At 35.6% G+C, this 24,352-nt stretch overlaps 1 protein-coding gene across 2 annotated transcripts in view; it reads right to left on the bottom strand.

The window, feature by feature from the left end:
* AUH (AU RNA binding methylglutaconyl-CoA hydratase) overlaps window positions 1-24,352 on the bottom strand; it is a 112,745-nt gene that overhangs the window by 40,788 nt on the left and 47,605 nt on the right. Inside the window, exons 5-7 of one of the 2 annotated variants that reach the window (XM_030969000.1) lie at window positions 13,333-13,425; window positions 12,345-12,401; window positions 895-2,908 (exon numbers count right to left, since the gene is read on the bottom strand). In XM_030969000.1, coding sequence (XP_030824860.1) covers window positions 2,850-2,908; window positions 12,345-12,401; window positions 13,333-13,425 — 209 coding nt within the window. In that variant the 3' untranslated portion in view covers window positions 895-2,849. Of the gene's footprint in view, window positions 1-894; window positions 2,909-12,344; window positions 12,402-13,332; window positions 13,426-24,352 lie in introns of those variants that run through there. The other variant, XM_030968999.1, reaches the window with a different exon arrangement.

Raw genomic sequence — 24,352 nt, 5'->3', positions numbered from 1 at the left:
AAAATCAAGTAAGTATGTTCTGCATCTATGTGATTTACTAGATCAGAATGTTCTTTCACATTGTTCATCTCCAGTCTTTGTTTTATATTTAATCACATTAGAAAATGAATCACTTATAATTTACTTTGTTTTTACTCTTTTTTATTACAAAGGCTTTGGGGAGCAGTCAGCAGATGCAGGGAATAGAGAACAGCTTAATTTACTCTCACGTGAAAGAATCTATAAACAAAGGAGACATCAAAAGATGCATTGGACCAAGCCATCAAAATTTGCTAGTATTCCATACACTAAAAGACTGGATATTATGCAAAGCAGCCAGACCTTTCTTTGTTCCATTCAAGGAAATCATATAGATGAGATAAAGATCACAAAACAGAGGAGTATGCAATAGCTACTGCCCTTTATACAAGTCTCCAGTGAAACTACTGGCTTTAGCAGGAGCCAGTGAGAAAGGTATTTTTTCACCCATTTTGTCATCTTTTTAATTAAAAAGATGCATTTCCTCTTAAATTACAGAAAAACAACTAGCCTTCAAATTGGATTTCATAAATTTTCTTCCAGCACTACAGAGGTATAGGGTAATCCTTCAATGGATATAACAACAAGATGTTTGGCCCCTCAACAGAGTTCAGGTACACATATAAAGTTGGAATTTTAAAAGGTACTCCATTTTAACATAAAATTACTGTTCAAAAAGACCTCTAGTGTTTTTCCATCCTCAAATATGTTAAGACAGTTAAGCAAGACTTGGAGAAAATCAGATTAGAAATAAAAATAACTATTCACTTACACCACCTTTCCAAGGCACTATGAAGAAGTGACATATTGTCAACTATCATTGCTCAGCCATGGAAGTTCAGGGCACAAGTTTCATCTGAAAGTAAACCTTCAAAAGAAAACCACTACTGATTATGAAACCTGAGACCAAAAAAATGGCCACTCTTTCTGTACTTGCAATGGCAGTGATAGCAGATCAGCACTATGCTCTCCTGTATGTTCCATCAGAAATTTAATATCTCAAATATCAGTAGAAGTACCCTAACTGACAAGTCCTCAGCTGTATTAAATTACACCTCAAAATCCTTCAAAACCACAACCCTCCCATAACAAAATAAACCAAAGAAACAAAAAATCAAAAAAATGCTATAAAAACCTTTTTCATTATTAAGCTTAAATCTGTGCCCAAAGATCAGTTTTGCAGAAGTCTAGAAAAGCTTGTCCCCAAGAGCAGGGTTTACTACTTGCAGTGATGATGCCTGATACTTTAATTAGAGCCATCTTACTGCTATAGGCAAAATTTAATTTTTCAAGACGGTGGATTAAGGGCCAGGATGCTGTGCAGCTTGTACCATGGGGAATGGTAAATGAGGAACAGGAGAAATACTCAGATCTAAAGTAAGGTAAAAGGCTCAGAGCTAGGATGCACACAGCGGGGGGTGGGGATCCCTGCAGAACTAGGTTTGATGCTTCTCTACAGCAGAAACAGAAAAATTGAAGATAGCAGCAGCATTGCTAGGAATTGCTAGCCAGCTGTGTCACTGCACAGTAAGAACTGTTTTCTGACCATTGAACCCTTCTCCCTCACTGGCAGCATCAAGCTTGTCTCTCCAGGGCTCTGGCTCATGTGAGGTAGAAAAGGGCTAACAGCTATTTCGCTCTGCAGAGTAATCCACTGCCACAAGCGACCGCCTGCCATGCCTGTGGCAAAAGACAATCCTGATTTCAACAAAAACATTGTAGAGATGGGGATGAGAACAAACCTGAAACACCAGCAAACTCAAATTACTAAGCTTCTTTTTATTTGACAACACTGCTACAATGCACTTTTCCAAAGAATGATATATCATCTACAGATGCTAAATTTCTGTACTTTTTCAAAGGTAACCAGAATCATTCTCAGATACACTGTAGTTTAATGCAGGGTAAACCCATTACTTCAATTTCTCTCCCATATTTACTAATTACATGTATTTTCCTTTTGATTAAGTTGCTGGTTTGTTTTCATTAACAGTCAGACTCTTCTGCATGATCAAACCCAAAAAATGTTACATTGAACAGCAACCCTGTAACTGATCACCTGGTAGGGTGACCATGACTATTTCCAGACACTTCTTCAGCCTCTGTTAAGCCAGCGACAGATTGCAGTTATTAACAGGTCAGTGAATAAATTAATTCCAGGGCACTGAAAATGATGTTCACGAAATGAAAAGTGGCCTTGATGACATTGCATCACTATTTCTAGACAGTGTGCTTGAACACCAAATAAATCTCACAACTTGGAGGAGTGCCAAAAACTAGTGACCTAATTTCATTAGTGTGGGAAAAGACTAGCAATTGGTCCTAAGAGAGCAGATTACCAAAATAACTTCACACAAAAACATTCCATAAAGAATTTTCTTTAAATCAGACATTTTCCAATCTAACAAGTCACTGAAAATCCTGTCTCCCTTTAAATGTCAGTCCGAGATCCATTAAATTCTAAAGTTAAAATGCATTTATATTACTCATGCTGACATTCCTATACAACATTTCGATTAAACAGAATAAATATTATCTTCTTTCCATCTCATTATCTCTTTCTATCTCATTCATAATAATTTAATACCGTTTTAAATCAAAACAGCTTTTGCATTTGCAGTGAAAAATGTAACACTTCAGGCTTAAACAAAAAGTTTTACTAATAAAAGTAAGTCTATTTTTAAGCAACAGTAATCTGCTCAGTAATCTTCCTTGATTAAAAATTCCTTGGCTCCTCTTCAAAAAACACACTGAGCATAGATGAGCTCAACAGCTGTCAACATAATTTTTAGGAACTTACCAAGTATTGTTGCGTCTATACTAGCCCCCATTTATACACTCCAGCTGGTCCACCAGAGCCCCACTCCCAATCCTTCGCCTCCAGTAACATCTATATTGAGATGAAGATATTTTGAAGAGGGGAATCTTAATAACAACACAAAGTAAAAAGATATTTTCTCTCTTTTCATCTTTCCAAAGCCTGTTTCTTTCTGTAAATTGCTTTCCATTTACTAATACAGCAAAGTGCAGAACATAAACTGAAATACAGCAAGAAAACTATTACAGCACTGGTAAAAATCCCAGAACATTCTTTCCTAAGTCAGACTTGAACATGACATAAGTAATGCAATGCAATTAATTTCCCCCAGCAATCCCTGTTAGTTCTAACTAACACATGCCAACGACAAAACCACAACTGTTCTCTGTGTGCCATGCGCAGTGAGGGTCACTTGTGCAATGACTTACACAAGAGGTCCAGAATTTAAAAGGCTGAAAAAAAATCCATGATCATTTAATCCCCTCAAAATGTTTTCTTTTATCCTCTGGATTCCCTCTGGATTCATGGCTACAGAAAAAATCCTAAAGGACGATCATAGCTTTTGCAAGCTTTACTGTGGCAAGCACTCATGTCAATGGAAACTTTGAGCAAATAATGTCATGAAAACTGGTGACTAAGTTTTGGAAGGACATACCCATCACTTAAATTTTAAAAATGCTGTGGGAGCATCTGAGGAAAAAATAAACAGAATGAAACCCCATACTAATAACTTTCTTCTTAATAAACCAGTTATGTAAGAGTATCAATAGGAAAGTTTGAGCATCTTACTTCTTTCTCCTCAGTTATTAAAAACTTTGAAAACCCTCATGTTTGTATCTCCAACTCATTTTTTTTTTCTGCCAATAACTTCCTGATCAGTGTGCACATTTTTTTACTGCTTTTTCTCTCCTACACCTTCTGTCTCTGTGCCTGTGAACAAGGTCTTTGTAGGCTATGATCCCAGCTATGTGTACAGTAACGTAACTAGGTGCTGTCAGCTGTAGACTTAAAAATAATAAAGGGAAGGCATGGGGACAGGGGGATGCACCACAGGAGCTGAGTAACTTCAAACCACTTAAAAGTGGCTAATAAGCTGTTTGATGCCAATTTATGAAGTTTGCTTATCTCACCCATAAAAATCATGCAAGTCTACTACACATACTTTTTATCTCACAAGTAAAATGAACATTTGGTCACAGAATACTGAAAATGACCAAGCGATATGTAATACGATAAGCTACACGGTTTGCATCCAATATCCCATCTTCAGCATCTTGTACTCAATTGTGTCTATCATGGTACAGATTAACCAGCTTCTTAATACTACAAGGAGTATTTTCATCACTGCTTTTACACATCTCATTTAATGACACACCAAGAACTAAAATAAAGAGTCTGTTTCTAGGGCTGTCAATGCAGAGAGACAGGATAGGCATTAAGCCTCCCAAAATTACCTAGATGAATAATCTTTACTCCTTTTATTTTGCTGTATTCTACTGCCCTGGTATGTTTTTCATGCATATATACTGGTAATTTGGTAATAATATATATCTGCTTGATTCTATACTGAAAAGAATCTGTTTGATTCTACAGTAAAAGATAAAATTGGATTTTTTCCCCCACCACCTCAAGTTTTTAGAAAACTAATTCCAAACCCAGACTGAGTTGCTTATGCATTTTCATCTTCATTCTTCATTGATTCTTTAAGGTTAATAATTTTCTGTACTTCACTTACCCATTTCCTCTACCTCTCTTTGAACTCCTAAGGAGTTCTTTCTCCTTACCACTTTTGCTAGTGTAGAGATAGGAAAAACAGAGAAAAAGCTGCTTTAGTTTGTAAAATAGAGTGAGTTAGTGCAGATGCAGAAAGAAAGGACACTATTGAGACAATATTTAATCTCTGACAACAAGCTGAAGCAGCAATGAGGCTCTTTATACAGGAACTTAGAAACATAGTCAGAAAAGATAGAGAACCTTAAAATTCAGAAATGCTGACTACAGAAGAGGCTGAGCCTAAAAATCTAAGCTGAAGATTTTTGGTTTAGCCTCTAGGCCACCAGAAGAAGTCAAGTCCTTAATTTGTCCAATATTTACTTCCAAAATGCAATATTTTTTTTAATTTAAAAAGAGACCAAACAACCAAACCATCAATTTTTAATAGAAAATTTCATGCAATTCTGTCTTCCATATCCAGCAAATTTTTATTTTTCTCATGCCCCATTTTTCCTGAGAAACACCAGCTACTATTACTTACTTGGGTCTTCCTTTTGTTTTTGCATAAGCTTAGAAATAAGATAGTGAAAGAAAATAATAAAAAAACTTCACATGAAAGTGTGCCATTGGAAGTTTCTATTATGATTTTCAGAAGACAAGAGAGCTTGAGACAGACACTAGGTTCTGGTTTTAGGACATGTTTGGGGAACAAAAGCGTGGTCTTCTACAAAGTAAAAAAGGGTGGTCTTGTACAAAGGCTTTGTACAACTTTTAAAATTAAGTCCAAACTTAATGCAAGTGGCAAATTATTTCATCAAATGCATTCATGAACTCTGATAGATTTGTATGAGTCAATAGAAAACTCATTTAACTGATTACCTGCAAGTCTGTACACAGGTAATTTTTATATTTTAACTGGCTTTGAAAAAATATTAAGTTCCTTACCTAGCAGCATTTTAGATCATTCTTTTCTCTATTTACTTTATTCTTTCTATGTCCTCTTCATATGAGCACCCCAAGTGAATATAACCTACTTTGCACCTATGTTATGAAACCTAGTGTGAATTTCATTCATATTGTTACAGTCAGCCCAGACCATAATTTCTATTCAGTGGCATACTATTTTAATATATGTGGTGAGAAAAACCAAGCTGCAAAAGCAAAGTTTGGGTTTGCTTAGTTTTCAAAGCTTTACTGTGTAGTTCCCTGCAGTACAGAGATGGTCTGGAAAAGATACAAATGTGACAGTACAACCCATGCTCAGTGAAAGAGTACCTGAATGGGGCTTCAGTCTACATTATTTAGGGAGGACAGAAGAAAACAAATAACTTGTTTCACTTTTTCATTTTTCTGGCTGTCATTCAAAAATGCGCAATCCATGAATCTCATAAAACAATTTTCCAACTCATGAAAGCTTCCTTATATACCCACGATAATTAGGAAAGTAATTGATAACATTGTTCAGGTTGTAACAACAAATTTTAACAAAAACAGTACTCCAAAATTCAATCTTGATACACGAAAAATAGTAACACTTTAATTTTTCAGCATTTATCAAATGCTATTCCTATTATTGATGAAACTGAAATAAAAATCTAAATAATATCTTAGCAGTTCATTGTAATGCGCATTGGGTTTCAACTTGAAATTGACATTCAATTTGACCTTTACACTTGACTGAATGGGACAACTACTTCTGTTAGCAAGAACATGTTCTGTGTGAGTTTTTCCCATGCAGAAACCCCCTTGACATCTTTCTCATCTGAAACAGAATTATTTTTTTTAGCTTTCAAGTAAGTACTGCAACAGAGACAATAAGGATGTTTTTAAATGCAACAAATTAAGGAAAATATACTATGATTACCTAAACTTACTTTCATTCTTACACTGGTTTTTTCCCTATGCAAAAAAGCCTAACATTTCAGTGTCCCTATCTCTTATTTTATAGTCTTATAACCTGCAAGCTCTATAAGTCTCCAAATACAATTTGAAGTCAAGAAAAACAGCCAAAACAATATTGTTACCAAAGTAAGGGGAGAACAGAGGAATGCTGTAATTTAATCTCTCTTGTTCTATATTTTAAAGACAAAACCAGTCCTATCTCCTACATTTTGAAGCTTCAGTTTCACCTTTGGAAAATAAGGTTCAAAGCAACTTTTAGATAGAAAGAACATATAGCTTATTTACAAAGACCTTCTTAGCGAGTTAGTAGAGTTTTTTTGTTTCCTTCCTTTTTTTAATAAACGTCTTCTTCATAAAATATGCTTTTCGTCTGAATGCTCTCAAGGAAAGCACGATCCCAGGGCTATGTGCTTGGTTTTTATTTTAATATTAAACAGTGCAAGACAGCTTGGTAACGAAGTAGTGGGATTTCTGGGAGGAGCATGGAAGAATAAAAGCAAAATTATGATGAAATGGATGAAGCCTTGCTAATTAAAATGCCTTTATAAACACAACCAAAAAAAAGAGTGACAGCTGTAAGTATGCAGGCCAATAGCCAGTTTTTATCTAGCAATCTCAAATTACCTGCTTACACAAGCATATTAATTTCAATGAAGGCACTTTTTTTTTTTATGGAAACATAATTGTTGATGTATGCCAATACATCATTCAGCTTACACCGAAATCTTTTGTGTAAGTAAATTGCATAAAGAAAAGACAAATTGTATTTTATATATATGACTGTCTTTTCTACTTCTTGCTATCACAGAATACTTCCCCTTGTGAAACCAATGTATCTTGTTCTGTTATTAGAGTAGGAAGTTTATGTATGTTATTTGCAAGTACTTTTATCTTCACCAAAACAGATCTAATACTGAGTGGTATATAAATACAATTCTAATAAACAAAAGCAGACCCGCCTGAAAGGCATCATCTATCAATTGCAGGCTTAGTATGACATCCACTGTGAGAATCTAGAGATAAACAACCGAATTACATCACAAATTGAGACAGTTTTAAAAAGTAACAAAGCAGAAAAACAAAGGACTTCAAAACAAAAAAAAAATGCTCCAAAAGAAAATTTTTGGCTGAGGAAAAAGTTGTCAATTAAAAACACTTCCTTTGCAAGATGAGAGACATCAAAACCTACATTCAATTAATGACAAATATTTGCACTTTTTTTAATGTCAGTTTGGGAAACAAAACAAAGAGAAAGAACACAATTTTCTTGTGTAAAAAGACTCTGCCCACACTACTTTGATTACACAGAAAATAAGTTGTTTAAACAGCTTTTAACAAAAAGATCAAGAAATAGTAACTCCTTTCAGCAATGAATAGCTTCAAGAAAAGTCACTCTGACTGATAACAAGCATCTCCTTAAACAGCAAAGCTAATGGAGTGTGGTTTCTCATGAAACTCTGTCTCATACAAACTACTTGCTGTCCACTGCAATGAGTATTCTGGGTGAAACATTTTCCACAGCTAAGACACACACAACAACTTCCTCCTATGCCCTTTCTTGCATGCCAAAGAACAGGTTAGTTCATGCTAAAACCTTTTCATCTGAGGCCAGTACAATTTTCCTTCATCTGTCCACCTATTTTTAATAAAATTCTGGGGACTGTTTGTTTTTGCAACCTCTACTCTGTAAACCACATATTCTACCACAACAGGCTAACAGACACTGAGTTCACAGTGAAGAAATCTGAGGAAGAGACAGGATGAACAAACCCATACACACTCTGAAAAGAGTACAGCACAGAAGAAACAATCTAAGACATCTTGGACTACATGGAAGATAATTTCCTGACAGAATTGGTGAGTGAGCCAAGAGGCCAGGTTCCCGACTGCTACTTATGAACAGAGAAGGATGATTTGCTGCTCGGAGGCCATCTAGGGCACAGGCAACTATGAAATGATAGTTTTCGGTTCTCAGAGCAGTAAGGAATGGAGTTAGCAGACTTGCCACCTCAGACTTATAGCAGACAGACTTCTGCTTGTTTAGGAGACTATGATAGGGTCCCTTGGGAGGCAGTCCAGAATGGCTAAGGGTTTCAGGAAGGCTGGACATTCTTCAAGAAGAAAATCCTAAAGCCAGAGGAGCAGATCATCCCTATGTGGCAAAAGAAGAGTCTGTGGGAAGGAAAACCAGCCTGACTGAACAGAAAGTTTTGCTGGAACTCCATAAAAAAAGAAAAGACACTTGGGAGACAACTCGTTGCAATGCTTCAGGCTTGAGGCAGAGTGGCTAGAAAGCTGCCTAACAGAAAAGGACCTGGGCTACTGATTGTCAGCAGCTGAACATGAGCCAGTTGTGCCCAGGTGGCCAAGAAGACCAATGGCATCCTGGCCTGTGGCAGCAAAAGTGTGGCCAGTAGTACCAAGGCAGTGATTGTCACCCTGAACTTGGCACTGGTGAGGCCACACCTTGAATCATGTCTCCAGCTCTGGATCCCTACAGAAAAAATATTAAGGTGATGGAGCATGTCAAGAGAAGGGCATGAGAGCCAGTGAAGGGAGCACGAGTCTCACGAGGAAGTGCTGAGGATTGTTAAGCCTGGAGAAAATGAGGCTTAAGGGAGACCTTATCACTCTCTACAATGAACTGAAAGGAGGTTGGGGTCAATCTCTTTTACAAAGTAACAAATGCTTCAAGTTGTACCACGGGAGGTTTACACTGGATATCAGGAAAAATTTCTTCTCTGAAGGGTTGTCAAGCACTGGACAGGCTGTCCAGGGAAGTGCCTGAGTCACTTGAGTGGTGTAGATGTGGCACTTAGCAACATGGTGTAGTGGTGAATTTGGCAGTGCTTATTTGACAGTTGTACTTCATAAGCCTAAAGATCGTTTCCAACCTAAATGATTCTATGACACATTTTTTGTGCTGGCATAAGACCACTTTTACAATGATGATTGGCAGACTCTCCTTAGAAAACAAAAACCTTCAATATTAATTCTCAGGTAAGTTTCCCATCACCAAGTTACCAAGCTTTTCTCTCTGTTACATATTTCAACTAGTTTCAAGATTCTTTGAATCTTTCCTTCCTTACTAGAAAGTGGGATGTACTCAAGAGAAAAAACAGAAAGTTTTTCTACTTTTCCTAGTTCATGTTCTGGCAGTTTAAGCTTTTCCCACAGCACAGAAAAACTGGGTTTAGATTTCCAAATACAAAAGGATAATCCTGCTCCCTCACAATGTGAACAGCAGGTCTGTGAAGATAGCTATTGTATAAAAAGAGGCACTGCTGTCATCCCACTTGGTCTTGCTATGTTGTCTGTCATGGATGAATTTTCTGAGGAGATTCAACCTGCTATAATACAGCATACTCTATAAATGCCTACTTGGTCAACACCTTCAGCAGACTTAAAAGGAACAATTCATTTTGGTTAACTCAACTAACTCCTGCTCAAACATAGCCTTTAGAAAGTTGCAGTACATCTGTGCATATTCAAAAGAAAAATTTCTTCCCCCTTGGAAATCTGTGTTTGTCAATAGACAGCACCTTACTGTGTCTTTTGACAACCACATTTTATTAAGAATGGAATAAACCATAACATACAACAAGGTCCAAAACTTAACAGCTGATATGCCCTGGATCTATATTTTAATTCTATTGAATTCTAGTAACAATCTTCTAACACAGCTCTTTCATTATAAATTACTGGGGTATTAAAAATTAAAACCCTCACAGTGTAAATATGTTTTCCATATAGCTTCAAACTATAGGGTGATAATATTAATTATCACCCTACTTAAAGTTACATCTATCACATACACCTGGCAGCTGACAGACAAGAATAAAAACAGTAGCTTGCCACGGTACAGGGACCTAGTTCAAAGAAGGAACTCAGTTTGCCAGCAGATTTCAGGTGTACTAGATGGCAGCAGAAATCTATGTAGGCCTCTTAAGAGCTACAGCTCACTACTCTTCAGCACCACTCTGCAGTTCTGTTGTGGCTCAGAGCAGCTTGAAATAAACACTCTCAGAAAATATTCCAGTAACCCATGAAACATATGGTTCAAGTGTGTATATCTGGCTTCTCTACCTAAATGATATATCCAAAATTCCTTCACTCATTCTTCACTTTCTTTCTGGTGCCTTTTACAAAAGGCACAATCAGTTACTATTTGGATGATAAGAAGTAAAAAAGACTGAAACACTGTCATTGCTCAACAGGACTGGTGTAAGCACAGGCTGATCGGGAAAAAGTTGTGATTACCTCAAATATATTCAACAAAAATAGTTGTCAGAAAGGCTGATAGGAATAGGGGAAAAAAATCATCATTGAATGTACCCCAAAATGTTGTAAGTTGGAAAGTCAATGTAACAAGATTAAATCTGTGACATTTTGAAGGACATACACCTGAAGACATACACCTGAATCATTATTTTAGGATTAGGGAAAAAATATTTCAAACCTCAGTCTTTGAATAGCAGTAAAATATTCTGAATGAAACTTATAATGAATCAGTTAGCTAGCATTTTAAGGTAAGAGCACAGAAGTTTGAAACATCTATAATTAACTGGAGACAAAGAAATGAGACAACTTCAAAAAGTTGAATACAGAGAATATGTGGAGAATTTGAGCTGAATTTCTTGAGCTTGAGAGTATGTTTCCAATATTGTCCTACAGAATTACTTAGGAAAGGAGAGAGTGGGAGAACAAAGAGCAAAAACTGACAACAAAGATAAACAACATAAACTTCTGTCTTTTTACTTACTGGGACTTATTTCCAAGGCATATTATTTCATGACAACACCACTACCAGTAAATACATCTTTAAAATCATCTGCATTATTATCTTTATCCTCCACAAAAAAGAAACCAGATATCAATCATAACTGTTTTCCTTATGTAAAATGCAGCTCTGACCACAGAAAGTGTTGATTGAAATCACATCTCAACAATAACCAAAATAATACAGCAATCGAAATCGTACAATAATTGTCCAGATTAGTCATAGGATGGGACAGTTTTATATACAAAGTTCATACCACTACTGCCATTATGGTTGATTTTACCGTTTTTTTTTATGTGACCTTCAATGGTATCCACTAGAACTGAATATAGTGCTTTCAAAATAGGTTCCACTGATTAGAAAGAAAACAGGAGCAAAGAAACAGTATAAAGTTCCAAAGAACTCCCAGAAATGAAGGTAAAAAATCACAGGGATGCACTTTTTTCGCAGCTACTGCCCTCAGAGCAGCAAATATCTTAATTCAAGTAGCAACGATTTATACATAAAATAAAAACATAAGGTTTTGTAACAACTCCTTGAAAATTATTTATTACATAACTTTCATTCACCTTGAGTATGTGAAAAGCAGGTCAACTGGCCTTCGAAATAAAAAAGAAGTTTTTGACTCAAAAAATCTTGGCAAGGTAACAGATTTATCCAGAGCTACACTTCCAATTCTTAAACTCTTTACAACCAATATACAGCAGCTTGAAAACAGAATTTGAATCCTAAAGTACCAAATGTTACGTGAAAGTGGATCTTAATTCACATAATTGGTTTTGTACACTGACAGCTAATCCTTCTTCCTTGCTTGGTCCTTTGTAAAATTATTCAGCCTTCAGATCAAGACATTAAATGTCATTTACAGAATCACTCAATGTTGACTTCGTTAATGAAGACTTTGCTTAAAAACATAGTATAGAGGTGACTGCCTCTGAAGATAAGAAATACACTTTTTAATTAATTTTGGTAAATAATACAAGCAATAAGGTGTAACACATGCTATAATACTTAAAAGAAATATAAGAATAAGCACCATAAACAATTCAAAATCTAACACTAAGTACATATGTTATTTAGTTATCTGTGGTAGCAAAAGCAAAACATTCATACCTGCACCTGGAATGATCGCCAACTTTGTTTCAACTAAGCCCATTTTAGCAGAAGATGCTAAAAAATAGAATGTAAAGAAGTTCTTATTCTAATGTAGAAGGAAAAAAAACTATGGAAAATACATAATGATGATCTAGAAGTTTGCTAACATATTAAGTTTTCTTCAAAAAGAAAAATAAATCACTTTTTAAAGAATTTGTTTATTAAAAAAAACTTCAAATAGATTCAACTGATCTGCTTTTAGTGAAAGATCCAACTACTTCCATCAAGGCAAATTCAGTACTTTAGTCATTTTCATATAGCAAGTAAGCAATAACAGTGAGTAACAGAGACTTGCATTCAAATGGAAAGTACTAAAAGAAAATAGATGTTATTGCTTAACATCTTAGAATGGGGTAGAATTCTGTATCTGATTAGTTGAATTCTTTAGGTGACAGAATATTCTCTAAAGTCAAACAACATTGTAAATCCTAACTTACTGGCTCAGAATGAAGTATCTATTTACTTTCCATCAATAGGTTTTACAGTTCTGACAGTTCATTAGCTCAAGGTTCCTCTTTTCAAGAGTGGTTGTCACTTTTATAATTTAATTTCTTATGTAATAATACACTTACTAGCAACTTTTGTTTTTTCCCTGCACCCTGTTTAGATAAAATCAAGTCTCCATCCAGAGCACTTCAAATGCACAAGAATAAAAAAAAAAAAAGAAGAAAATAATTGCATGACCCTTTTGGCAAGACTGATAAAATTAGGGTCAGAAGAATCACATAAATGTTTAAAAAAACCAATCCAGCTAACAGAGTTAAGTTGTTATAAATGAAACATTAGCAAGTACTTAGACAGGTTTCTGCTAAAGCCCTTTTAAATAATGGGTTATAAACAATGTCAAATATCAAGTAAGTTTTATAAGACTGCTGCCAACAGACAGATTAGTCAAGCCAGCTATAACACTAATAACCCTACATTCCATAGCAGTATTCAGACCTACCTGCCACCCGTATATCGCAGGCTAACGCAAGTTCTAGGCCACCACCTAAGGCAGTTCCATCTATTGCAGCAATAGTAGGTACAGGCAGATTAGCTGAAAAAGAAAGTACCAATTAACCTCATAAAGAACATCTCTGGAAAGTGATGTCATTAGTTTTGCTCATTCTAAAGCGATACATTTCAAAGCTAGAAACTGTGTCTTGACATTCTCAGACCACCACTGGCAATAATGGCCACCACCATTGCCCCTTTTCTCCTGTAAAGTAGCAGCTAACAGCTTAATAGAGGTGGGAAACTCTTCAGTTTGACAAACAAATGCATATACTGCCAGCACACATGACAGGTAGCAGGGCTCCAGAGGCCTGTGCGACCATGGCATGGTCTGCATGTAATTTATCACCAGTGTTCTGACATAAGAAAGTAATTTAAACAATCAGCCTAAAGTACTGCTTTTCACCTTTTGCAAATTCAAGTTCTCTTCATCCCTATTAACCACAATCTCAAAGTTTGATGGAAAATGCATTTTAATTTTAGAAATACATTTATATATTACAGCTTTAATTATATGTAATGTAAGAGTTAACACAAGCTACCCATTTTAAAATATACTCAAATAGTAGTCCAGTAGTACATTGTTGCTACTAAAGTTTCAAAGACAGCCAAAAGCAATTCATTAGCCAGACACTTGGGTGTACAACTTGTTGAAATGTTAAATCAGGTCTTGACAACAGCTTTTTTTGCAGATGTTAAAAAATATTTTCTTTGTTTTAATGTTTCAGCTAATTTAATTCAATGACCAGTTCATTCCGTTTCATTAGCCAGAAATAGAAGAGGAAAAAACTATTCTACCAAGATATAAACGAAAATGATGCATGAAAGACTTTAAAAGACTTATTTCCTTTTAAAATCTTGAAGGGTAATATGAAAAAATAGTAATTTAAAGTTAATTAAAAATATGAAGGGTAAAATCTAGAAGGATATTAAAAATTATTACTTCAATGTATTAATTAGAACTTTGCCTAGTGAACTAGCTAGTTCTAAATTTAGAAATTGTGCTACCTAGCTTACCTTTCTCCTGTCTGACAAATAAACTTCAGATAACTTCATTCAACAAAAGAATCAATTAAATATTGGTATACATCAGCATGACAATTATTATACAAGCCAGTAGTCTCTCATTGGGTAACAAACAAAACACATAATTAAACAAAGGTTATTTTAGCTGCAAATTGACCTGCTTTTATGATTAACAGCTAATGAAAATCCAATTGTCTTTAAAAAAAGAACAAAAAATTAGCAATGCTTTTCAAGATTCTAACAGATGCTTTAAAACAAAACCCCTGGGTTACTGGTTTAGATCATTATTAATAGTGATTATCTGAATCAATTTCAGTGCCAAAAGAGGCTACTGACTACTGTTTGCAAGAGCTCTTTCAGCGACTTAAAAGAGCTCAAGGTATCCATTATACCTGCCATCTGCCACAGAAGGCATAGGAGACAGAGGAATAGTAGAAAAATCTGCCCTTTCTCTATTTACTTCATCTTAGTTATATGGAAAGGCAACTCTCATTTCCAACAGGGCACGGCTCCTGACAGAAACTTATAACCCTGTCAACACAACCAATTTGCCAAACAGTCTTGCAATTTTGCTAGCTGACACAGCTAGCCTTTCTCTTAAAGAAATATGCCTTTGCCTTGGGTAAATAAAAAATAGTTTGCCTGAACATGATGGCAGGGTCATTGTTAACTGCAGTTTCCAGCAGTTACTGCCTATATGAATGTTCCATTTATCAGAGACTAGCAAACACTATCTTGAGCACTGTTTGCATGGCTTTTGCAGTACTCCAAGGCAGAATACTTTCCTAAGATAAGCAACTTCTGGAATTAGCTATGGTGCAATTCAAGTAGACTATTACACACGGCAATGGAAGTTACAAAATGAGCATTATAAAACAGCTTGGTTTCAAGAATTACAGTCAGCTCCTATCATGAAATAATAAAAAAATCATAATTCAAGGGGATGAAAAGCAGTTTGACAATGTTAGAATCATCACTTCCCAAGGATATTAATTTGAAAGGATCACCTGATATAAGAGTTGACAATGAATGAAAGGCAAAAGACAAATCCCCTGTAACAGCCTTGTGTGTATCTATTAAACAAATTTAAGAAATTAATCCTTTTAACAGGTCCTTGTGAAGCATCAGAAAAAATGGCATAGAAAAAAGTTAGTAATCACTTGGGATTGTACACTGAGTTTCAACTTTTTAACAAGGGTGAAGTTTCCTGCAGTATTAGTATTTTGTAGCATAAGAAACACATGATCACATTTATCTGAATGACTTTCATGTACAGCTGCCAAAACTGTACATAACTAAAGCAGAGATGATGTTTGACAAATAATGCCCTGTAGGCTTAATTGAGTTGTATGCACTCAAACTTTAGGAACAATAAATTACACATATAGACAGGTCAATCTCCACATGATTCTACATGATAAGGCTCATTTGCTATGAGTGATAAAAAAATATTTAAAGCTTTGCCAAGAGGCCTAGTGGTTTTATGCTTTAACATTCCACATTTTTGTCACAGTTCAAATAACAAGATATAAATTTAAGACAATTGTTGTACTACTACTCATTAATCCTAAATTCTAGATGTGATTCAGGTTTACCAGGGTGCCATCATTAGCTGCATAGTGAAAGAAAAAAGGAGTTTAAGATATATATAAAAGAAACAGATTAGCTAAACTAAATGACAGAGTACAACACAGAGACAAGAGCAGACCACGTATATATAAAGATTAATGTTGTTAGAAGTAAATAAAAAGACTAAGTAATGAGCAGCATTCAACTTTAGTTAAGAGAATTTCACTGAGTTACCATAGCACATCAAAGTCTGGACTATGAGCTACTAAATAATAAGGTAGTTCACGCAATTAATTCAAAAAGGATTACTTCACGTTTCTATTCTAATGTGAAACATGCTGCTTATTCTGTAAATACAGGTCTATTCTGCACACAAAACACGTCCCAAGCATATGCCAAAAGTCACATCCTAATGTAATATCAATGCTTAATTATATTACAGAAAAGTAAAGTTCTAAGTACAGTAAAGAAATAGAAGGGTCCAACTCAGTTTATGTTATGCCAGCAACAGAGCCAGACATAAGACAAAAACACATCCCTATATTTGAGATCACAAGAGCAGAGACTTCTAGCTGAAGAGAAGACAAATGTGAACAAGCAAATCAAAATAAATTTCATGCATAAGTTGTTTAAAGAATAATCTCTTAGCACAGAAGATGACAAAGCCTGTAAAAAAGGATGTCTACTGGTCATTCAAGACATGACACAGGTAGAGTGACCATCAGGTAAACTGAAGAACTTCAGTAAGAGAAAATAAACTTAGTAACATTAGCTACCTCAACTAAACTCATAAACAGCTCAAACAAAATAGAAAATACGGCATACAGCAATATAAAGAAATGAACGTGCTTCCTATTCTGCAGTAACTGTGAACTTTCCGCTCAACTTCAGAAACACATCCCTGATAAACATACATGTCACATGTAGTTTTAGATTAGGTAGACTGGCAGCACCTTGTAGTCTTGGGATACTCCCAGCTTTCCTGTGACTCTCCATTACTGAAAAGTGTAGAATAGAGCAAGTAAACTCACCCTTGGTTTTGCCATGAGTACAGAATGTCACAGGGGGAGCACTTTGCAATTAAGCATATAAAAATATATGTAATGTGTTGGAAGTAATTTCAAAGAATCACAGTTGTTCTGAGACAGGTAATTGTTAGTTCACCTTCAATTGACTTTCCACATGATGTCTACTGCCGCTGACTAACAAGGGATTTCCTTCCTGCTTAGAGACCATGATATGACAAACAACAGGCCAGCATATGAATACAGGCACCAGGTCTGGAGGATTTGACCACTAAATAGTTTCTCAGATGTGTGCCATAACACCCACACAGCTGAGTCATACTACTGCAGATATCGACATTCCCCAAACAGAAAGCAGAAAATGCCTGGATTCTACTGACCTGAATCATAAATGACTGTTTAGTCTTTGCACTAATTTATCAAGGAAGTTCTTATAAAATTACAGATATGTAAGATAATAGCTGAGAGGAAACAGGATTACATGTGACACTTTCATAGTAACTGTCATGTAGCCTTTTTTTATTCCTACACAACATCAGTTTCTCATTACTGACAAAAAAATAAATGGTCTGATCAACAAGAAAAACCTACGTTCCAAGTTAGTAAGGATGAAGGAAGTATGAAGAATGCATACACACAGTAAAACCAAAATGGCAACAATTCACATATGAAAGTAGCCTTGTTTTTATGAAACATTATATACAGTAGATTTCATATAATAGGCAAGAAATCACATTCTTTAGCTGGTGTCCCATTACTCAAAGGAAGACAGGTTGCTAATGCTGATTCCTTACTGTGAGTTCCTGAAACAGGTAGAGGAAGAATAATATGGTTATTCAGAATTACAGACTTTGTGATTTGTGTTCCTGGTCAACTTACATGAACTTGTCCCAGCTGATTAACTTAAAATATTTAACACGCAGGAAAAATAATTACAAATTCAGAATATATCAAATTCAAAAAGACTAACCTCCTAGGAGTGTTCTCCTTGCTTCTAAACAAATTTATTTATGTAAGATTTTCTGTAAGCAACTGTACCACATACTCATATAGATGGAAAAAAATCCCATTCCTGAGCTAGAAACAAGATTTTGAGATTTAGACTATTCATGTGCCAATGAAGTGAATGAGAATCACCCAACTGTAGCCTGGCAGCTGTTGCAAGTAACCTGAAGAATACCTGCAGTACTCCCTTCCTTTAGCTAAGATGTAAGAGTCATCATTAAAGAAATAAACTCTAATTGATATAGAATTCTGCTTCTCTAAAAGTAAAAGGTCTGCACTGTTACTGAAGTACCACTTACAGTAACAGAATCAGAAAATTCCATGAAAGTCCACTCAAGCCCGAACAATGCAAAAATTCTATTATAATTAGATACAATTAGATATAATGAGATATAGATATAGATATAGATATAGATATAGATATAGATATAGATATAGATATAGATATAATTAACTTCTTATACCTTAGTTAACTTAGATATAATTAATTTCTATTTTTAAAGTACTTTTTACAGATTAGGGCAAATATTTTCAACTCAACTAATTATAGCAGTTAGAATTTGGTATCTACAAACATTCAAATGAAGCCTTAGTTTAAAGCTTGCCTTTTTATGCATTTGATACAAAATATTAATGAAACAAAAGACAGTCACCTTAACTTCCCTTGCTATTATTCCTGTGTTGTCCTGTACCTGGACAATGTTCAAAAGAGGTCCTTATTGTGCCTTTCTCATCTTAATTCAGTGACCTCTGGCAACCAACCTTCCGAAAGAACAGCTATTCAGATATAAACCAGAAGCTTGTCACTACGTCTAGTACCTACTGAACCAGATTCAAAACCCTGACTTGTCTTTAATTATGAGCAGAAGAACTCTTGTTACCCAGAATGAAACTGAAAGTAGTGAGCATACTCTACTTGTCTCAAAAACTGTGAGTCTCCATCTAAGACAACTAGCTACAAAATTCAATTTTAAATAACAACACAACTGAACTGCCACAGAACAAAGAAAGAGATTGTCCAAGCTATTTATTCCACATGTGCATTTCTGATTATTTGACAAATAAGGTTGATTAGTGAACAGCTTACTAGGACAAACAACTTCAGGGGGCATTTCCAGCAAGTAATTTTTCCTTTTGAATAATGGATTTCATAAATCATAAAGCCAAGAGGATGAATTGTACAAAAGGATCTTGCATACTGTCAGTATTACATGGAATACTAGAGGAAAGTATACTATAAATTGAGGGAGATTAACAGTTCCAAAATTTGTTATTTGACTCAAGCAAATTAAGAAAGTGTGGCAAACATCTGCCTACGTATGTCTGCAGCATGTGGGAAACCCTCAAATCACAGAATAGCCAAGGCTGAAAGAGAGTTCTGGAGCTCACCTTATCCAGCCTGTCTGCTCAACCAGCACCACCTTGAACAGGTTGTTCAAGCTCATGTCCAGGTGATTTTGGAAGATCTCTAAAGAGAGAGACTTCAGAACCTCCTGGGTAACCTGTATCAGAGCTCAGTCCCTTCAGAGTGAATAACTTCCTGATCCTAGAGAGAATCTTCTCTGTTCTGGTTTGTGCCCATTGCCTCTGGTTGTGGCAATAGACACCACCAGAGATAGCCCAGCTCCATCTTCTAACACCCTCATATACTGCTGAGATCACCTCATGAGCCATCTCTTCTCTGGTCCTAGCTTGCTCAACCTTTTCTCACTGAAGAGAAAAGGCCCCTTCAGGGCCTTTCACTGGACTTTCCAGTAGCTCTGCCTTTTACTTAGGAGCTTAGAACTGGCCATAGTACTCCAGCAGTGGCCTCACCTGTGCTGATGAGAGCAAAAGGATCACCTCCCTCAACTCTTGGTAACACTGATCCTAATACATCCCAGGACACCACCATCCTTCCTGGCCACAATGTCACCGTGCTATCGCATATTCAACTTGCTGTCCCACCCAGACCTGCAGGGCTTTTTGTGCTGCTGCTTTTCCTATCATTACCCCCATAATATACCTGGTGCATGAGATTGTCTGCATTTTCCTTTGTAGAAGGAATGCTGTTAGTCTATTTCTCCACCTTGCTGAGTACCCTATGAATGGTCGCACAACCCACTCCTTATGATTTTACATCAACAGCAAACTTGCTGAATCTACATTCTATCCCATCATCCAGACCATACAAGATGTTGAACAGGACTGAATCTGGTGCTGCCCCTGGGATACAGACTGGCTAGGGGCCTCCAAGCAGACTTCATGCTGCAGATGCACAGTCTGGACCCATTCATTTAGCCAATTTTCAATCAATTTCATCCAGTCCATACTCACCAGTTACTTAACAAAAATTTTACAAGAGGTACTGTCAAAAGCCTTACTGAAGTCAAGGTAGACAATACCATGTTTCTCAATCTAACAAACAATGACAAACAATGTTTCTCATCTAACAAACTCGTTTCATCATAGGTTGTCAGACTGGTTAAGCAACATTTCCCTCCTGTGACTCCACCTTATGACTTCACCTTATGACTTTCTTGTCCCTTGTGTGCCCAGTAGTAGTTTAGTTTCCACGTTTAGTTGTTCCAGAACCCTCCAAGGACAAATTTTAATCTACATATAAGAAAGCTCCCTCCCCATTTCTCAGTACATTTATTTAAATGTAGTAACAATGGAGACTTCAAATTAATAAAAAGAATGGTCACATGCTCCCAAAATGTTTATATACCACTAAGTGCATATGTGTAGATAGATTCTATGATTGAAGGTCACCCATTAGGAAAGTAAGAAAGAGGGAAAAAGATTCATATCTTAAGAGTGAGAATGTCAAATAAAGAATTACAAATTTTAGTCTTGCTATTACAAAGCAATGCACTTATTTACATACCATTTATCTTTAGTGTATATTTCAACTAAAAATAGCTTAATCTCCTATAATACTGCAAGTCTATGGGCTGATTCCTACACTAACATTGAAAGGTTTGAGATCTGTTACTTTACAGAGTTTCTTTATGAACCCAAAATCTCCAAGTTGTGTGGTTACAAGTCATAAAGGAATTTTTAAAAGGTCACAGACATAAATAGGAATTTTGAGTCAGCAGTAATGATTATTGGAAACTACATCCTAGCTTGCATAATAACTGGGAATGGATTTTTACTTTGTTTTTAAATAATTAAGTTTATACCTAAATATTCTTATTTTGTAACCCAGAATAAATTTCTCTTCCATCTCTTCACTACCCAAATTCATGATGTCTCTTGGTAATGTGGCTCTTGATTATAAAAACTAAGATCTTTTAACTTAAAAAAAATAAAGGGGGGGGGCATAAAGGGCATAAGCTATGCCCCTTGACTGGCAATTAGAGGTGGTCCATGTGCAGTTCTGATAACTGGAATATTCTTTATACTAGGAACATTAGGATGACAAAATTACATTTAATATACTAAATAATTTATGTCACAGGAAGTCAGAAAAAAACCTACAACACAGCACAGTATCTTGATTTCATTTTGGGGACCTTTTCCTGAAGAACAATATTGTGATGGCATATAACCTTTGCAATGAGTTTTGTTTCAGGCAGTTACCTAGCTTTGCAAAATCTGTAATCTAGTCAGTGACTACAACAGTTTCCTTTCATTTTTAGTTGCAAGCACTACTGTCAAAAAAAGATTCTTCTATGAGGAAAAAAGCTAACAGAAACAAAAAGCTTCAACAAGTACTTTCATCCATTCTCTAACACTAAGAAATCTAACCAGCGTAGGCAGCAACATTTGAAAGTGGCTGAGAGAGACTGTCAGGGTAAAGAAGATTGGTCAAACCATTCTTGCACAGGGCAAGTAATCAAATGTTACAAATCTTTACCTCTCATAAGTGCAAAAATAATGATAAAGTGATTATTCAATTTATTTCTATATCTCTGTATGTTTCAAAAATATAATCATCTGCAAAAACGACCGCACTTTAAAGTCTGAATACAGAATTTTGTGCCATACATTCGCTTGTCACAACTGTGAAAGGCTTTTAGGTGCCCTCTAATTCCTGCGCTTTTGATAAGAAGCTTAATAAACTACAATTGTTGATAGACTTGAACATTACTGTCTTTGCTTTAATACCTTCAAAGTTCAGGCAGACAATCAACAACAGTAAAGAGCTGCACAAGAAAACCCCATATTTTTTAGTATTTGTAAAGAAATTTTGCTTTTTAATGAAAATGGTTACTGCACATTACAGCTGATTATTAAGCAAAATATATTAATAAAGTTTTTCTTCCATTTATTTTGACAGAGGCTAAAGCACCTCATTCAATCCTATTAATTTCCTAGTTTCCTCCATTAATCATTCACTCTCATATATGACATAGAAACACTGGTTTTTTGAATTGAAAAAAGTTTCAACTTTAATAGAGGAATATTATATTCTTTATTTTAAAATTTTCTATTTGGTACTTTATTACGGACAAGTAAGAGAGATAGTGTGTTCTACATTCTTGATAAAAGAAACTGGGAAACTAATGGGAATGAAAGAGGGGATTAAATTAAACCCCTGAGCTGTTTTCTGTATCCAACTCTTCTATGATTTTTTGGTACTGTAGAAAATCATTTGGGTATTTCAATCATCTCTCAGTCTGATAAACAGATTCTTCAGTTTCTTCATATTTACCAACATTTCTTCTTGTAGTCTCATTCTGCCCTCAATAAGACAATAATGAAGTAAAACCTAGACAACAGAATTCACTTACTGTAAAAAAGAGTGAAAGCTTTGGATAAAAGAAAAATGAAAATTATTTCTTTTATTTTTACTCTTACTAAGTACATTTAAGAACTTATTACTCACACAAAAACAGCACAGCATATAATCAAGCAGTGGATTTATGAAACACAGAGAAGATAAATGAATTCAGTTACATTTATACATTCTACTTCTATGCAAGTTTTTTTTTCTTTCTTAAAGAGCACACAAAATAAAATTCCAAACTATTGTCTATATAATATACACACACAACTATAGTCTCTAATATAATCTCTGGCTGTTAGGAGAATCAAATTAGATATGGTTTTATTTTTTTTTATTGTCTATTTGTCTGACTTACAGTATGAAGAAAACACATACTCTATTATTGCTACTATTCTTGTTTGACAGAATACATTCCCTAGTCTAGTGCTAAAATATTTTATTTCTAAATTAGCATAATTTACCAAGTAATAGTTCAAGCCAGTTCATTTACAGAACACTGCAGAAGAAACACTTCCTCATATTTCACAGTAAGCTTTTTCTTTTTAACAAGCTACCTTAGTAATATCATCAAGTCAGAGCCTACCCAGGTGAAAGGTGTATTCACTACAAGACTTGACAATTCTGAAGTCAAAGCCTTGTGCTTGGCCCTATCAGTGAGCTCAGGATTTCTTCAATAGAAGAGCAATATTATGCTTTCAGTACCATGCCAGGAGCTGCTACCCTTTGAATATCAATTCGTTCAAGGAACAGAGCCGCAGACCAAGACAGGCAAAGCAAAGCGCTAACAAACTTTTCTTTCTCATTCAGCGACTGAAACATGCAATTTCAATCCTGAATGGGGTGAGGAAAGGATAGTGTTACCAACACATCAAACATGCAAAGTGTGGCTCCCGGGAGACGGAATGGAAGCCCTGGACAGCAAGTGATACTCAAGGCCTGTTTTAACACAGTGAAAACTGTCTATGCCAATCTCAATAAACCACCTGAGTGAGTAGCATCCTACTTTTGGTATAGTTACCTTTGTGGAAGAAAACTTAAAGAGCCATGTCCAGTCCACATTCTCTTGTCCTCCAGAACATTAGGAATTACTAGCAGAAGAAAAACTAAACTACTGCTGAGGTTATGTTGATTTTTGTCATGGCTGTACAGCAGCACCAGGATCAGACAACACTTAGTCAAAGGCTATCTTAAATTAATTCAATAACAAGAGAAGAAATAAACCTACCATTGGAAAACAAGCAAGAGCCTAGGAACACACTCAGAATGCTGGTACTCAAGGACTGTAATTAGTTATGCTGTACACTTAATCAAACAGGCAACATCATAGCACAGCAAGCAAAATACTGCGCTAAAATCTGTATTTCACAGTGTCAGCAACACAGAAAGAGCATGATGCCTGAGGCCAGCTGTTCAGCATGGCTCTGAATGGTAGCACAACCCATCTGTAATTTGTCCTTTTTCAAATTTGATAGCTATCTGAAATCTCATTCAGCTTCCCTGTAAACACAACTCGTAGCCTGTATCTTTCTTCCCTAAGAGAGAAATCCACAGTTCTAATCACAGGATTTCCAAACTAGAGTACTACATTTTTGATGGCCAGATCTACTTCCAGCAAACACAGATGGATT

This window comes from Camarhynchus parvulus, chromosome Z (genome assembly GCF_901933205.1).
Source record: "Camarhynchus parvulus chromosome Z, STF_HiC, whole genome shotgun sequence".
Taxonomy (NCBI): domain Eukaryota; kingdom Metazoa; phylum Chordata; class Aves; order Passeriformes; family Thraupidae; genus Camarhynchus; species Camarhynchus parvulus.
The sequence above is the reverse complement of the archived record's forward strand: the minus strand, read 5'-3'. Positions and strand labels throughout refer to the sequence as shown.